Source organism: Gopherus flavomarginatus, chromosome 3, assembly GCF_025201925.1.
Source record: "Gopherus flavomarginatus isolate rGopFla2 chromosome 3, rGopFla2.mat.asm, whole genome shotgun sequence".
NCBI lineage: Eukaryota > Metazoa > Chordata > Testudines > Testudinidae > Gopherus > Gopherus flavomarginatus.
The window spans coordinates 130,496,239-130,514,552 of record NC_066619.1 but is presented as its reverse complement, the minus strand read 5'-3'; the positions used below and the strand labels follow the sequence as shown (position 1 = coordinate 130,514,552).

General features: G+C 43.7%; 1 protein-coding gene across 1 annotated transcript in view; it reads left to right on the top strand.

Annotated features, from left to right (window-relative positions):
* LOC127046814 (neuronal acetylcholine receptor subunit alpha-7-like) overlaps positions 1–18,314 on the top strand; it is a 103,440-nt gene that overhangs the window by 7,024 nt on the left and 78,102 nt on the right. Inside the window, exon 2 of the mRNA XM_050944371.1 lies at positions 17,010–17,149. Within this exon, the coding sequence (XP_050800328.1) occupies positions 17,010–17,149 (140 nt within the window). The remainder of the gene's footprint in view (positions 1–17,009; positions 17,150–18,314) is intronic.

The following is an 18,314-nucleotide window of genomic DNA, read 5'->3' as shown; positions in this document are numbered from 1 at the left end:
CCTCCTACAGCCTGACCCCTCACCTCCTCCCGCACCAAACTCCTTTCCAGAGCCTGCCCCCCCTCGCACCCAAACTCCCTCACCGAGCCTGCACCTCCTCCTGCTGCCAGAGCCCACTCCCAGAACCTGCACCCCCCCCCCCCGCACCAAAACTCTGTATGTGACATTCCCCTCTGGTGTTGTCTGGACTGGTGATCTGCTAGGTCTCTTCAATCCTTGACTCTGGGAGCCAGACTTACCCTGCTCTGTTGTGAGAACCCCCACTCCTGGGCTGTTCACACACAGCCTCTGCTCCCAGCTACTTGCAAGTTAATGACACTAGTCAATATCGCCGGTCGCAGACACAACCCTAGGAACCTCCGTCTTGCAGTGTCCGGTTATGCCTGCTGGACACTGAAAGCTTATATAAGTTTGGCAATTTAACAATGAAATTGATATGTACCAGGCTTGTTATCCCCAGGGGAGCCTCTTACACGCTTCAAACCAAAACGCAGTGCTTCAGGTAGAATAAACAAACAGATGTATTAACTATAAAGGTAGATTTTAAGTGATTATAAGTCAAAGCACAGCAAGTTAGATTTGGTCAAATGAAATAAAAGCACAACGCATTCTAAGCTGATCTTAATACTTTCAATGTCCTTAAAAACTTAGAAGCTTCTCACCACAGGCTGGCTGGTTACTTTTCAGTCAAGCTCTCCCCTTTGATTGGTGTTTCAGTTGCTTGGTGGTGGTGGCTGTAGATGTAGGTCGAGGAGAGAGAGCCTGGCAGATGTCTCTCCCTTTTATCATGTTCTTTCTTCCTTTTTGGCTTTGTCCTCGTCCCCTTCAGAGTCAGGTGAGCATTACTGAGTCTCTGGGTCATTACTGTGCCCGCAGCTTAGATCAGGATCGGGCCTTACAGTTCTTTGGAGAGGAATCAGAAAGCATGACTGTAGATGCCTGGGGTCCAGGTCTATTCTTGTTTACAGTCGTGCAAATCAGGAGTGACTCCATTTAAATACATGGAAATACAATGGCATAAAACCTGTTTAAGCAAAATCAGAATCAGGCCCCCAAGAGCACCTGTTATTGCTCCAGTTCCTGCTCTTGGACAGAATTATTCAAATAGGTCAAAGCTGACATGATCCCCAGTGTACCCCGGTAGCCACGAAGGCCCTAGTTTTCACACTGTTTTACAAAAAGATGGGGGTCAGGGTCCAATCCTGCACTCACAGCGAAGACAACGATGGAAGCAGCAAGACACACAAAAACCGATGCTCCAATGGAGTCACTGACTTTCAGAAAGGACTTGTACAATAGGCCATACTTCAAGACATAGCTAATGTTCAGACACTTGATGTGAAGATTAGCAAATCAGATCAAAGCCAGCTAAAATCAAATACTCCGACCAAGGACTCTAGATCGTGACTAGTTGCCAGTATAATTTGATCAGACACAGGGTTGTAGCGCTCCTCATCAAGAGATTCTCAAAAGTAGCATCCAACTTCAGTCTGGAAACTTAACTTGGCTTTCAGAGTCCCCCTCACCCACTCCTCCTTCAGTCCCTTGAGTTCCGCTGCCCCATTTCTCTTTCCATTAAAGCAGCCCTTTTTGGACAGTAATTACTTCCATTAGCAGGATTTCAGAACGAGGGGCTCTATCCATGGTCCTAGTCCTGCTTCCTCTATACCGACAAATCTAACTCTAGCTTAAAATCAGAAACTCAGTTGCACCTGCTTAAACCAGGGCTGAACTGAGTCCAAAGGAATTTACACAGTCTTTGATTCCTTAGTGTCTAACAGCAAAGGCTGAGCACATGCTTGAGTTCAAGATCCCCTAAACATCCTCTGTCCACTTCAACCCACCAGCGACAGGGAAGAAAGCATTAATGGCTACTAGACTTAAAGCAGGTATTGCTGAGAAGTCCCTGTAAATCCACAGACTAGGCCAATGGCTGTGTCACGGGCTACACACAGGAGGAAATGTGTGTAGTTTTTCATCCAGAAAATTAGCAGTTGCTGCTGTCTAAATCTCATTGGCAGATGGGGATAAAAAGGAGAAATAAATGATTGTGGCTTAGCTGATCAGTAGGGTAAGTTTTTTTAAAAGTACTTGGCATTGATTTGATTCCGAAATTAATGGCAAAATGCCAGCTCTTACTGTCTCTTCCAGGTGACTCACAATTTCTTGGGACACAGTATGTGGTTTGCACAGGCCGCACAGCTGTCAGGAAGAGTTTCCCTGTGCTCTGCTCTGTATAAAATTGGGCTACCGAGTCATTTGATATTTACAAGTATGGTTGTCACTTTGGGGGTGCTCTGCTTGGCAGAGATTCAAGGAGGTGGCTCTGAAATGTGATTGGTGAAAATTAAAAGGTGTTTTCACTATAGGAAGGATGATTTTGTGAGTAGGGTACATCTACACTGCAATGAAAAAGCCTGTGCCAGCTGACTTGGGCTTGTGGGGTTTCGCCTAAGGGGCTGTTTAATTGCAGAAGATGTTCAGGCCTGGGCTGGAGCCTGGGCTCTAGGACTCTGCCAGGCGGGCCAGCTATGGGTGTCTAATTGCAGTACAGACAAATACCCGTCAACACTGGCCTGGAACTCAGGAAATCTGGTTTCAAGTCCCAGCTCTGCATCCTGTGCAACTTTGGACAAATAACGTCAGTTTTCCCTCTGTAAAAGGAGGATAATACTTTGCTTCTTTCACCCGTGTCTGACTTGTCTATTTCCTTGTCAGGGAACATCTCTCAATATGTATTTGTACAGCACCTAGCACAATGGGGCCCTGATCTGAGTTGGGATCTCTGGGCCCTACTGTAATAGAAAAATTGTTTGTATTCTCATAGTGTGTAGGAGCCCCAGGCCTGGACCAGGACCTCATTGTGCGAGGTGCTGCACAAAAAGAAAATAATAATGAAAGAAACATTAGTCAGATCTATGCCTGGATATCTTTCTATCCTCATCTCTGCAATTCTGTTCACGTTTACACGGCCCCAGCTGCTCCTGTGCTGCAATCTGTATCCTGACTCTATGCTGACTCAATTCTTGATGGCCTTCCCAAATCTCCAGCATGTTCACAATCAACCTGGCGCCGAGTAAGCTTTTCACACCTACAACACCTCACTCCTATTCTCAGACAACCCCGTTGGCTTCCTGCAGCCAGCTCAAAACTGAAAATAAAACAATACCTAGCTCTTATACAGGGCAGAGGTGGATCTCAGATTGCTTTACAAAAGCATCATGATTTCCATTTTATAGATGGGGAAACTGAGGCACAGTGTGGTGAAGTATCTTGCCCAAGGCCACATCAAGAAGAGAACTAGGGTCTCCTAATTCTCAGGCCAGTGCTCTGTACTAGTGGTTCTCAACCAGGGGTATGTGTACCCCTGGGGTACTCAGAGGTCTTCCAGGGGGTACATCAACTCATCTAGACATTTGCCTAGTTTTACAACAGGCTACATAAAAAGCACTAGTGAAGACAGTACGAAGTAAAATTTCATAGTCAATGACTTGTTTATACTGCTCTGTATCCTATACACTGAAATGTAAACCCAATATTTATATGCCAATTGAGTTATTTTATAATTATATGATAAAAATGAGAAATTCAGCAATGTTTCAGTAACAGTGTGCTGGGACAATTCTATATTTTTATGTCCAATTCTGTAAGTTTTGGAGTGAGGTGAAACTTGGGGGTAGACAAGACAAATCAAATTCTTGAAAGGGGTACAGGAGTCGGGAAAGGTTCAGAACCACTGCTCTATATGCAAGCTAACACTGCCTCCCTAGGGGACTTCCCCCTTTCTTATCACACAGATTTCATCTTACCATTCCCCTCCAGGTCTTCTCCACCCTCCAGTCACGTTATTTCTGTCCCTTGACGCAATCTGGCCATTGCTGATGAAACAGTATTCTCCTCTGCCACTCCTAATATCTATAGCGGCCTTCGTACCTCCTTGCTGTCTCAGCAGCGTTCTATAGCAAATCTGAGCAAGATGTTTTCTTCCTTGTTTGTGCCTCTTAATTTTTCTCTCCCTTTGCTGTTCTTTGTGTGTTGTTATAATATTCAATGCTCTGTTGTTTGGGGCTAAAGTAAAAAAAAAACACCCTTATTTTAATCAGTTATTTTTACTTTAGGGAATTACACGAGCTTTAAATATTAATTATTTCTATCTTAGGGGTATGCTGGGTTTTTTTCAATTTGTGATCAATCCTTCAGTTTAAAGCAGTGATACTCAGACCTCAGGGGTTCAGGAGCCAAATTAGTGATCAACATTCCCCAAAAGAGCCACAGGAGTGTGAATTCATTGTTTCATTTACTATTGTGCTATGTATTCATATTTAAACAGTATGACAGGGAAATATTTAGTGTATGTTATTCTCACAGCAAAATGACTGACCAAGTATTATTATTTTATCAGCTACAATTGGTTAATTACATAGTAAAAGCCTCCTGATTGGTTAATAATTAAATCACACAATGAAAAAGCCTCTTGCAGCTCAGGACCCTCTGTCAGAGTATCAGTAATTTAAATTAAATAGCGTTTCAGAACAATGCACTTGTCTACAGAACAACGGCATATTCTGTAGGGATGCAACAATCAGTTCTGTTGCGATGCACGTTTTGTATTTGCATCACAAACACGCCTTGGCATTTAAAAACATCTGCATCGCTCCAGCAGGGCCACTTTTATTTTAATTTTGTTTCAGTCTTTTTATTATGTAATGAGCTGCACTATCTTATCAGTTTGCTATTTTGCTTTTGCGCCACATCAAATCTATGACAGGTATCAGAGTGATAGCAGTGGGTCACTACAAAAACTAATTTCTCCAAACTAATTTTCCCCTTTTGTTACTCACATCTTCTTGTCAACCATTTGAAATGAGCCACCCTGATTACATTGGCCTCATTACCACTACAAAGTATTCTACTGTTGAGAATAGCCCACTTCCACCTTAACTGAATTGTCTCGTGGCACTGACCCCCCACTTGGTGAGGCAACTCCCATCTTTTCAGGTATTGTCTATTTATACCTGCTTCTGTATTTTCTACTCCATGCATCCAAAGAAGTGGGCTGTAGCCCACGAAAGCTTATGCCCAAATAAATTTGCTAGTCTCTAAGGTGCCACAAGCACTCCTCATTGTTTTTACCAAATTTATGCTAAACTGAAGCCTTTAGACTCATCTTCAAGCAACCTTTAACAACCAGTCACTACAGTGCGGTCTGGGGCCAACCTCTGCTCTCATTTACTCCAGTATAAATGCCAGCAAAGTTGGACTGCTTGTGGCCAGAACACATGGAATATTTTTTCACATTCTTCATCTAATGAGATCTGAAGGTTAGACTCAAAGACTATACAAAAGGGAACTAGATGAAAGATATTTTAACCAAAGACAAGAAATACTCAAATACAGAGCATACACATCATGAGGCAGTTGATGCGAGAGAGTTACAATTTTCATTTCTAAACAAGGATACAGTTTGAAGGGCACTTTGTCTTAAATATAATATGGATGAAAATCCAAAGGAAAAAGGACTTAAAAAAAGAAAGGGCTTGCAATTGTGAGGAAATGCCATGCCACTGACTATAGATAAGAACAAAAGTAGATGGGAATATTGGTATTTTGGGAGATTAAATGACATATGGCAATGACATGCTTTGCATTCCCAGAAATCTGCAGAATACACTAAGAAAACGGTATGCATGCACATGTCTGTCAAAATGGATTGAATATGCTGCATTTCTTCAAAGCTGGTTAGATTCCTAGTGAATATTCTAAAACAGACAGACCTGAAAACATATTTTATGCTCCACACTTTCCCATTTTGCCTGGATCATCCCTATTATCTGTTTCATTATTCTTTATTTTACATCCCAGAAAAAAATCCTTACATTTGTTTATTCCATATGAAAACATCATAGTGGAAACTAGAAACCCTATAAGAATCTATGGAGAAACCACCCAAAAGATAAATATTTAAGTGCAAATAACCCGTAGGATTCTAGAAGGGCTTTTATGATATTTCCATAATGTCAGACAGGTTCTTCTTTAGTTTTCTTAATACTGTCTTGCTGTATAAGCTTTCCTATCATATTGAGTGATGTCTGAATTCACTATACAAACAAATCATACGTGTTGGTATAATGAGCCTGATGTTCAAGAAAGGAAAATTTGGGGAATTAAGAATATCTGATTGTTAAGAAAAAAGAAAAAAAAGTATGGGAAAGAGAGAAGGGATTCAACAGGAATATGCAGACTCAGTTAAAGCATGTACAGAAAACATAAGGGCAGCAAATAAGTAGAATGAGTTAATGATACCCTAAGGGGTTAAGGGCTTTCATAAATATATCAGGAGACAAAACACTAGAGAAGCAGCAGTGTGATGGGAAGAGGAATGAATTTAATGATGATTCAAGAATGCTCAGTACGGAACTGCTTTAAGAGCTAAACGTTGCTCAAACAAAAGCAACGTAATAAAGATGCCTGGAGAATTAGGAATTGGTGGAGACCTGGTAACGGCTGTGTATATAATGAAGGAAAAAGAATATTTTTGGAATAGTCAGGGAGGACTGGACAATATCCAACAATATGAATCAAGTAATAACTGTCTGTGTAAAGTTCCTCTGCCAAAGCAAAAGGAAGGAAGTTGACACAATTGAAATCATTCAGATAAAATCACCCTCTAAAAGCTTAAACACATAAAACCTGCCAAAAGAATCTATAAAAAAAGAAAAGTAGGGCAGAAAGGGACGAAGCAATAGATATGGCCAGCAGAGCTCAGATTAAAACTCCAAATCCAAAAGATGTTATTTAGAAGCAGGAAGGGATGTGCCAAGACGGATTTCAAGGAGAAGCAAGTTCCAGGCCCACTAGGACCCGACAGAGCAAAAGCCCAATCACCTACCAAATTCAGATGGAACTCACATTACAGCAGCACCTCAAGAGCCTATCGAAGAACAGGGGCCCATTGTGCTGGGTGCAGCACAGACACAGGCTTTGTCTACACTACGCACCACTGGTGGTGGCACATAGCGTATGTGTGGCTACACACTGGGTCCACACTGCGGTGTGTAGCTACATGTATCAGTGAAAGGCTCTGGCAGAGGGGAGGCAGTGAGACACCACATGGCTAAAAATAGCAGCCTGGATGGGGAGGCACAGCTTGGGTGAGCAGTGTGTGTACTTGCCTACACACCCACACCCTTCAGGTGTGGCTTTACTCCCCTAAGCCGCACCTCACCAGCTCCTCGACTATTTATATCCACGCCGTATGTATTCTACATGCAGTGCAGCAGTACCCACAGAGGGGGAGATCACCTTCCCCAAAGAGCTTATTTCTACATAGACAAGACAACGGGTGGGAGGGGAGATAGAGGCACGAGAGGGAAAGTGACTTACCTGAAGTCATGTGTCAGGTCAGAGGCAGAGCCAGAAGCAGAACCCAGCTCTCCTGGATCCCAGCCCAGCGCCCTATTCAATGGGCTGCACAACAGACAAGGGGGACGGACAGATGGGAGAGGAACGCTCAGTGGTACAGTCCATAAATAGGGCCTGCTGTCTGAGCACAAGGCTCCAGCAAGAGGCTCTCACATACAGCCAGGTCCTGCACCTTTAAGGGCTTTAAAAATCAAAGTTACACTTTGAATAACTTTACAGTCAAAGTAGCTAACCACCAGGTACAGAGCACTGGATGCCTAAGGAGACTGTGCAACACGCAGTACCACAAAAGGGCAGCTCTTCCCGGGACGCTGTTGCTGCCAACTCATACTAGACTAAATGTGACCTGAGCCAGTAGCACCACCACCGACCGTTTCTACTGCATCATCTCCCCAGGCCTTCAAAGCACTTTACATATGCCAGTGAATTAAGCCTCAGAACCACCATTTGAGAGTAGGACAGTCAGCATTTTCTGTACAATCCACATTAGCACAGTGCGGCTCTGTTTCCCTCTAGTGGCGAGACACCTATAGAGGTTTGAGTCCACAACCTTTGAGCTTAGGAGGCCAGTTGATTAATTAAAGTTAGTCCTGTTCCTCCTCTCTCTCTTTTTGCACTTCTTTCCTGTGCCTCTTATCAGCCCTGGACTGATGGGCCAATTCAGTTCGTTACTCCCAATCAGCTTCTCCTGGGGCACTAATTGACCTCTAAGGCCTGGTCTACACTGAGGCGGGGGGATCGACCTAAGATAGGCAACTTCAGCATAGCTGAAGTCGAAGTATCTTAGTTCGACTTACCTGGCCATCCTCATGGCAGTGAGTCGACTGCTGCGGCTCCCCCATTGACTCCGCTTACTCCTCCCGCCGAGGTGGAGTACGGATGTCGATTCAGGGATCGATTTATCGCGTCTATACGAGATGCGATAAATTGATAGATCGATAACTACCCGCCAATCCGGCAGGTAGTGTAGACGTGGCCTAAGGCATCAGAGTCCTGGCTCACCTACTCACTCCCTGCACTCTGTCACACTTGCTTACTAACTTCATAAAGTTTAAGGCCAGAGGGGACCATTAGCTGATCAAATCTGGTCTCCCGTATATCACAGACCTTCACATTTTACCTAGTTACTCTAGTAACTTGTGTTTGGTTTAAGCATTTCTTCTCAGGCTTGATTTGAAGACATTAAGAGGGAGAATCCACCACTCCCCTTGGGAGTTTGTTCCCATGGTTAATCACCTTCACTGATAAACATTTGTGCCTTAGTTCTAATTTGAATTTGTCCAGCGACAGCTTTTAGGCATTAGATTAAAGAGCCCATTAGCAGTCAGTATTTTCTCCCCATGGAACCCTTTAGGATCGTCTATTTTACCTACAGCATTGCCTATAGTTAAGGTTGCCTGACACTTTCTGTTATAAGAATACCAGAGGGGTAGCGTGTTAGTCTGGATCTGTAAAAGCAGCAAAGAGTCCTGTGGCACCTTATAGACTAACAGACGTTTTGGAGCATGAGCTTTTGTGGGTGAATACATGCTCCAATACGTCTGTTAGTCTATAAGGTGCCACAGGACTCTTTGCTGCTGTTATAAGAATGTTTTCAGCTGTTTAACTCTGTCAGACTCCTCCCCACCCCAAGCTTGTTCTCTGCTTGAGGCTGAATTTAAAAAAAAAATCACAAAAATGGGTCAGCCATTTCCATGAAGAAAGTTAAGAGAAAATACATTTTGTTGCCAGCATTTAACTTTTTTCCAATCCATTTCTTTGAAGAGCTCCAGTGCCTCTGTGCTTTGGAGCAAAAACTAGAAATGTGGCACAGGGGTGGTTCTAGGGTCAAAGGGGTACCTTGTGCTCCTCCCAGAAAATCCACGCAGATCTGGCAAAGTTAGAAGCCTCTGCACATGCTCAGATTTGGTTTGTCTTGCTGCTAAAATCTCGGAATGTTCCAACAGCACTGGGCACAATCCAGCCTCACTGCCTTCATATGCACCAAGGGGACTTCCCAGCTCCCACCACCTTTCATCTGCTCTGAGCCTGCTCATAGGCACCCCAGTGCTTGGCTCCATGTGGGGAACAACAGCAGCAGTCGCCTCTATCGCCTAAAGGAAGGTGTGTTTGGTTGGAAGCCAGCAACAGCCCAAAGTGTCAGTATTTCTACTGACTGGTGGTAATATTTCGGTGTAGCCAGACCTTTTTCTTGAGCCAGGCCTATTGCTTCCACCATAGAAGGAGACAACTATCGTTCCCACAATGCGGTAATGGCAAGGTTGGGCATGGGCACTTCTGGCAAAGCTGGAAAACATGCAGATATAATATGGCAGACTATAGTCCCACCCACTCAACCTTATAGAAAGAACAGGGCAAACTGATGTGCTTGGTAACCACACCGCACAGAAAAAGCCAAGATTAGGACCCGGAAATTCTCATTCAGGCTGTTCTACTGCTGTCTGGGAAATGGCTAAGTAAAGCACTAGTATAACATGTACTGTATTCCCCACCCCACAAAGGCTAGTCCACATATAGGATAACAACCTACTACTGCTACCAGTTACTCCTTTGTCTCTAATGGTAGCAGTCTGTGTTGTAGATCTAAAAGTCCTGCATTCAGTTCCTGATAATAACCCAGGCAGGTGTCAATGTGATTCTATATAATGGTATTACTGTTTTACAGCTTTCTTTATTAAAAAAAAATTGTATTTAAAAAACCCCTATGTTAAAGGCCATTAATGTTGCAAAGTCAAACATTGTAATGCCAGGAGATGCCAGATTTAAGGTTGACTGTACAACTTGAAATCAGCCCCCTTGTCAGTATGCATTATGATACAGTGTTTAATTACATAATCACATTTTCCATAGCACCCCTGCCTGATTAGGGCATACAATGGACAGTGAAAGAAGCCATTTTCTTGTGCTTAAAGACCCTTGACCAAGACCTAAGAGCTCTGGTTTCTATTCCTGGTTCTGCTATACACTTCCCGTGTCATGTGAGGCAAGATTGTACCACAATGCATCTGCACAAGGGAAGTGAATGAAGGTTTCACCTCATGTCTGGCATCACTTTTGAGCAATTGACTTTTCAACTTTACCATTCTTCGAAGAGTTATTTTGGATGCAATTTCATACTGGCCAGCGGAAAAAAGATTCAGTCCCGAAGACCAGGGGCCATATTTTTGTTTGAGAGAAGAATCTCCCTGCATCTCACTACCAGTCCCCAGAACCAGAAGTTACAACCTCCTGTTATAGAGAAATGCCAAAATTTAGCTCATTCTGACTTCATACCATGGAGTTTTCAGGGCTTTAGGAAGAGAGAAAACCAATCATCTCCCTGGTGACCTAAGCACTGAGTATTTAAGACTATACTGGTCTAATTTTTCTTTAAAAATATATTTTAATCTGTCCCCTATCTCACCTCTCTTCATGCTCGGCGATTACCGCAACAAAAAGAGATGACAGCCTGATTAGACAGGCCAACCATTTGTGACACCAACAGCTGCCTTGGCAATTTGCCAGGAGCCCACAGGCTCCAAATTGCATGGAGATTTACATAATTTCATAGATAAAAAATGAAATGTGCACATACATATGGCTACAAATCCCAACACAATGGGCTATATAATAGCTGGGATATGTTGCTGGTCTCCAAGTTGAGTGGGTGCCAGCAATGGTGCAACATTGAGACAGGACACAACATCGGATAATAATGGAGGACTTCAGCTGCCAAAATATTAACAGGTACAGTTCTGATAAGAAATTTCTCAACCCCATAAAGAATTGCTTCCTAGAACAGCTAGGTCTGGAGGATGCAGGAGGAGAGGATATGTTTGACTCTGTCCTAAGTAATACACAGGAGAGCTTGGTTTAATGAAGATACAGGACCACAATGGTAGTACAGTCTACATTGTTGTGGATAGAAGGATTTTCAAACACTAGCACAGGGCACCTTTTGGGGGGCAGGAAGGGGGAAACACAAGTGAGTTTAAACGAAGCTAAGGAGACATAAAAAGTGAGGAGCTTCCACTCTGATTGTAAGCACTTATGCAATCATAATCAGAGTCATGCTTACCCCTAAACAATGGGAAGAAGATAGAATGGACAGGCACATGGTAAGGCCCAAGAGTTTATTGAAACCTTAGAGGCAACCTTCAAAAAAATGAAAAATACAGGATGACAAACGGGAATGAGGATATGGAGGTGGATATTACCACATCTGAGGTAGAAGCCAAACTTGAACAGCTTAATGGGACAAAATCAGAGGGCTCAGATAATCTTCACCCAAGAATATTAAAGGAACTGGCGCATGAAATTGCAAGCCCATTAGCAAGAATTTTTAATGAATTGATAAACTCAGGGGTTGTACCGTATGACTGGAGAATTGCTAACATAGTTCCTATCTTTAAGAAAGGGAAAAAAGGTGATCCGAGTAACTATAGGCCTGTTAGTTTGACTTCTGTAGTATGTAAGGTCTTGGAAAAAATTTTGAAGGAGAAAGTAGTTAAGGACATTGAGGTCAATGGTAATTGGGACAAGTTACAACATGGTTTTACTAAAGATAGATCATGCCGAACCAACCTGATCTCCTTCTTTGAAAAGGTAACAGATTATTTAGACAAAGGAAATGCAGTAGATCTAATTTACCTTGATTTCAGTAAGGCATTTGACACGGTTCCACATGGGGAATTATTAGTTAAATTGGAAAAGATGGGGATCAATATGTAAATAGAAAGGTGGATAAGGAACTGGTTAAAGGGGAGACTACAACGGGTCGTACTGAAGGGTGAACTGTCAGGCTGGAGGGAGGTTACTAGTGGAGTTCCTCAAGGATCGGTTTTGGGACCAATCTTATTTAACCTTTTTATTACTGACCTTGGCACAAAAAGCAGGAATGTGCTAATAAAGTTTGCGGATGACACAAGGCTGGGAGGTATTGCTAACATGGAGAAGGACCGGGATATCATACAGGAAGATCTGGATGACCTTGTAAACTGGAGTAATAGTAATAGGATGAAATTTAATAGTGAAAAGTGCAAGGTCATGCATTTAGGGATTAATAATAAGAATTTTAGATATACATTGGGGACACATCAGTTGGAAGCAACAGAGGAGGAGAAGGATCTTGGAGTATTGGTTGATCACAGGATAACTATGAGCTGCCAATGTGATATGGCCGTTAAAAAAGCTAATGCGGTTTTAGGATGCATCAGGCGAGGTATTTCCAGCAAAGATAAGGAGGTGTTAGTACCATTATATAAGGCACTGGTGAGACCTCATCTGGAATACTGTGTGCAGTTCTGGTCTCCCATGTTTAGGAAGGATGAATTCAAACTGGAACAGTTCAGAGATGGGCTACTAGGATGATCCGAGGAATGGAAAACCTGCCTTATGAAAGGAGACTCAAAGAGCTTGGCTTGTTTAGCCTAACCAAAAGAAGGCTGAGAGGGCATATGCTTGCTCTTTACAAATATATCAGAGGGATTAATATTAGGGAGGGAGAGGAATTATTTAAGCTTAGTACCAATGTAGATACAAGAACAAATGGGTACAAACTGGACACTAGGAAGTTTAGATTTGAAATTAGATGAAGGTTTCTAACCATTAGAGGAGTGAAGTTCTGGAACAGCCTTCCAAGGGGAGTAGTGGGGGCAAAAGACATATCTGGCTTTAAGACTAAGCTTGATAAGTTTATGGAAGGGATGGTATGATGGGATAGCTTAATTTTGGCAATTGATCTTTGATTATCAGCAGATAAGTATGCCCAGTGGTCTGTGATGGGATGTTGGATGGGATGGGATCTGAGTTACTGCAGAGAATTCTTTCCTGAGTGCTGGCTGGTGAGTCTTGCCCACATGCTCAGGGTTAACTGATCACTATATTTGAGGTCGGGAAGGAATTTTCCTCCGGGGCAGATTGGCAGAGGCCCTGGAGGTTTTTCGCCTTCCTCTGCAGCATGGGGCATGGGTCACTTGCTGGTGGATTCTCAGCAGCTTGACGTCTTCAAACCACAATTTGAAGACTTCAATAACTCGGACATAGGTTACGGGTTTGTTATAGAAGTGGATGGGTAGGGTTCTGTGGCCTGCTTTGTGCAGGAGGTCAGACTAGATGTTCATATTGGTCCCTTCTGACCCTAAAGTCTATGAGTCTATGAGCTTAGGTGAAGCCAATAGAAGGGAACTTATGTAATGGCAGGTAAAATGTAAGTTAGGCTGTTAAGAGTGAATTTGAGAAGAAAATAGACAAAGACATGTGAACCAAATAAGATCTTTTTCAAGCATATCAGAAGATGGCAACTTGCAAGAAAGTCAGTGGGTTTGCTGAGCTATGAGTAAGAGAATCAGAGTATTCCAGACATGACATAGAAACTAAACAAACAATCTCTTTGCACAGCTGTTCACCACAGAAGACATTGGTGAAGATATCTAACTCTGAACTAGTCTTTTCAGGCAATGAAGCTGTGGAACTGTCCAAGACCAAGGTGGCAACCATAAGAGATATAGATGCAATCTGACAATTTAAATTAAAATAGCTTACCAGGATCAGAGGATATCATCGTGTGTTCCTGCAGAACTCTTGAATGAAACAGCTATATACTCTCTCAGTCAGCTACTACAGAGGAGTGCAGCAGGCGTACCTCTCAAAAAACAAGACAAACACCACCTTAAGAGTGATTCTAGGAAATACAGAGCAGAGACTCTGTTGTGAGTCCCTTACCTCAGCCTCCGAGAAATTAATTGGTACAATAATTAGTAATAGATGTATAAGACTACATGATATTGCTGGCTTAAACAGGCATGGCATTTGTAACTAAAGCTGTGATTCCAGTCTGCTAGGATTCTTTGAGCCTGTTAACAAAAAATTGGATAAAGGATCACAGGCTGACATAATTTATTTGGATTGCCAAAAAAAGACATTAGCTGTAATCACTCAGGAACAAGCCCTAGTTTCATTGCTGACAGCTCAATGAAAAGATCTGCTCAATGTGCAGTGATCATCAAAAAGCAGCCAAGGAGTCACACTGCACTAAAACTAGAGAATTATCATGATAGTTATTTATTAATTTGTAGTGCAATAGAGCCCAGAGGCCCCAATCTGGGATTGAGCCCCTATTGTACTAGGCCCAGAACCCTCGTAGAATGAAAATTCAGTCCCTGTCCCGAAGAGCCTGCATTCTATGACATCAGCCCTGCAAAGATTTATCTATTTTAGGATATGTCTACACTACCCGCTGGATCGGCAGGCAGTGGTCAATCCAGTGGGGATCAATTTATTGGGTCTAGATGCAATAAATCGATACCTGAATGCTCTCCCATCGACTCTTGTACTCCACCGCCATGAGAGGTGCAGGCGGAGTCAACGGGGGAGTGGAAGCAGTTGACTCACCGCGGTGAAGACACCACAGTAAGTCGATCTAAGTACGTCCACTTCTGGTACATTATTCACATAGCAGAAGTTGCGTAACTTAGATTGATCCCGCCCTCACCAGTGTAGAGAGGCCTTAGATACTTATGTGGCTGCCATTATCTTAGTGTCCAAGGGCCTCATAATCTTTAATGTATTGATGTACCCTTCTGACTATGAATAGTCCCAGTGAAACTAATTTACATACAGGGCTCAGTCTTTGCAGGATCAGGGTGTAAGTACAATACTGACATTATTGTAATGCCATTGTACAAATCAATGGAGCCCCCTCCCCTCAAATGTTGTGCTTCATTCTGGTCATACTAACTCAAAAAAAAAAAAAAAGATTTGCACTGCTAGCAGAAAGAGAAAAGATCCAGAGTGAAAAACAGCAAAAGAAATTAGAGGTCTGGAAAGACTTCACAGATTAGAAACAAATGAAATTGGGAGGAGGATATGGTGGAGGTATACAAAACTATGAATGACTCTCAGAAGGTAGATTGGTGCTTCCATTTACGCTGTCTCATAACATACAAATGAGGAGCACCCAAAGAAAGTAGATGTTAAAAAACCAGTACAAGGACTTTAAAAACCCTATTTCATTCCATAATATGGCAGTTGAGGCTACGCAGATTATCGAAGCAAAGAGCTGTAGGATTTTCAGAAGGATCAGCCATTTCTCTGGGGCTAGACTGTGCTTGTTTGGCACAGGCCTGTGTTGAGGGGCAGCAGGGAAGACACTGACAGAAATAACACTTCCCATAGCTGTTAGCTGCTATAGCCCTGGTATGAAATTCTGGCCCCAATGAAAATCAGTGGGAATTTGGGCATTGACTTCAGGGAAGCCAGGTATGCTAGTTAGCACGTGGGGAAGTGAAGTGATAACTCTATTTCCCACCCCCTGCAGCATCCCTACAGGAACATCTCGATAGCATGCATTCACCTGAGGGGAGGGCTAGCTCAGTGCTTTGAGCACTGGCCTGCTAAACCCAGCGTTACGAGTTCAATCCTTGGGGCAACCATTTAGGGAACTGGGGGTAAAAATCTGTTTGATGACTGACCCTCTTGGAGCAGAGGGTTGGACTAGATGACCTTCGTATTCTATGACCTCCCCTGAACAAAGCCTGCAATTCTGCCCAGCCCCTGTGAGCACTGCCAAGACCACTGCATGGTCACAGAGGGCCTGGCCCAATCAGATCCAGTGATAACAAGGACTCCACAGTTATCCTAGATAGGATAAACACACATATAAATGCCAATGTAATGCCAGCTCTCAGGCTTCAGGACACAATGCAGCAGGGCCAGCTCCAGGCCCCAGCACGCCAAGCGTATGCTTGGGGCGGCATGCCACGGGGGGCGCTCTGCCGGTCGCCGGGAGGGCGGCATGCATCTCTGGTGGATGTCCCACAGGCGTCCCTGCAGAGGGTCTGCTGGTCCTGTGGCTCCGATGGAGCATCCCCAGGCACGCCTGAGGGAGGTCCACCAGAGCCGCGGGACCAGCGGACCCTCTGCAGCCATGTCTGCGGGAGATCCACCAGAGCCGCGGGACGGGCGAGCGGCAGAGCGCCCCCCGCAGCGTGCCGCCGTGCTTGGGGTGGCGAAATGGCTAGAGCTGGCCCTGCAATACAGCCACTCAGAGCTGGGCCAAGGTTTTTTTTGACTCCTGGTTTTTCCCTTAAAAAAAAAATGTATTTTCCAGTGCTCTAGAACTATTTGCAAATTCAGGCAGGATTCTACTAATAGTTTCGTCCAGGAAAAAAATATTTTTAACTTTTTAAAATGTTTTGTTTCAAAACACAAATATGGTTGAACGCCCCCCTGGCCCCCCAAAAAAGAGGAAACACCTGGAAACGGTGAAATCTAAAAACAGTTTGTTGTGTGGGATTTCCCGCCTTTGAGAGATGTCAAGAGCTTCAGCTGCGTATTTTGTCATGTGGCACTAAAGATTCCTAGCCAGCTTATATACCCCTAGCTCTTTGGCTGCTCTGTGATAGAAACACATGCAGTGCACAATGTTTTATGCAACCATAGAATGGAAGATGTGTTAGATATGGGCAAACCTGAGGAGGTCTTTACTTTCTGGGAATCTGCTTCTCTGTTTTAGAAAATCAAATTAAACTATGGAGAATTCAAAAATAAAATGACTTTCTGATCGGGCTGGATGATTTATGTCACCATCTTTTTTTCCCCTCCAAAAGTTTCCCAGCAGGGTGAAAACCAAAGGCGTCTGTACAGAGAACTGTTGAGGAACTACAATCGCCTTGAACGCCCTGTAGTGAATGATTCCCAACCTCTTATTGTTGAGCTACAACTTTCTTTGCTGCAGATAATCGATGTGGTAAGTCAGCAGCAATTCTGCTTCATGGGCATAACCTCATCAAGGTAACGAATTCAGCTGCTGTTGTCAATGGTGATGGGACTGCATGTGGCCTCTTAACCAGACTGCTGTAGAATGGAAATTGAGAACAGAACGGCTTGGATTAGGGATTTTGCAGAACGCTAACACATGGGTTTGTCACTTCGGAATACTAATACCACTCTAAATGCACAGATGTCCCTGACAACATGAGGAAGGTGTTGATTAATTATGTAGCTTTTTAATGATTTTACATAAAAACACTGTACATTTAAAGAGATTATGAACCATGTGTTACTGCAAATTAATAAGTGTGTGTTATTCTCAGAGCCAGCCTCAAAGCTGTAGTTATGGACCCTGTGCTATTTCTGGAGCCACTCTGGAATGGCTCTATGAGGCAATATGCAACAGGGGCATTGGAACAATTTGTATAGTGGGGGTGTGGAATGCCATTGAACCAAACTGTAAACCCCATATATGAGGAAAAGCACTCCAAGATGCTGCATCCCCAGCACCTCTAACTCCAGCACCCCAATATACAAGAGCACCAGTGTGCAGAGACGGCCGTGCCTGTCTGTCTACAAGAACTGGTATGGCTGGTACTCCAACCTCCCTGCCAAACAGCTAGGTGGCAGCAGCAGCTGCTTCTTGCTGGCTTCTGAACATGCAAACGAGGGTGGGAGGGGGCAGAGTGCCCTTAGTCGGTGCATGCAAGACGCAGAGAGAGTGAGCAGGGTAAAGGGCCGGCTGCAGCAGAGTGGGTGTAGATGTAACATGAAGCCCCCTGTGGGTCACTGGCAGTAGGGGTCAAATCTGGGACCTAGGGAATCTTAAAGCATGAGCTGCTGCAGCAAGTGCTAGCAAACCTTTCTGTGTTAGCCAAGGCCTGGCAGAGTTTGCGGGAGGAAGATATGCCCCATGGTGAACTTTAGCATGCAAAATAATCCAAGTCAAAATCTCCTCTCCACAGTGAGGAGGGTTTCATTGTATAGAACAGCATCTAACTCCTGCAGAAACAGTCTGTATATAAATACAATATATTCCCTAGACAACTGACTGCATATGTAGTGTCTACCCACTAGATTCCAGCCCCTGGAACTATGGTGTGCCTCTGATCCTTGTCCTCTGCATCTACCGACACAACACC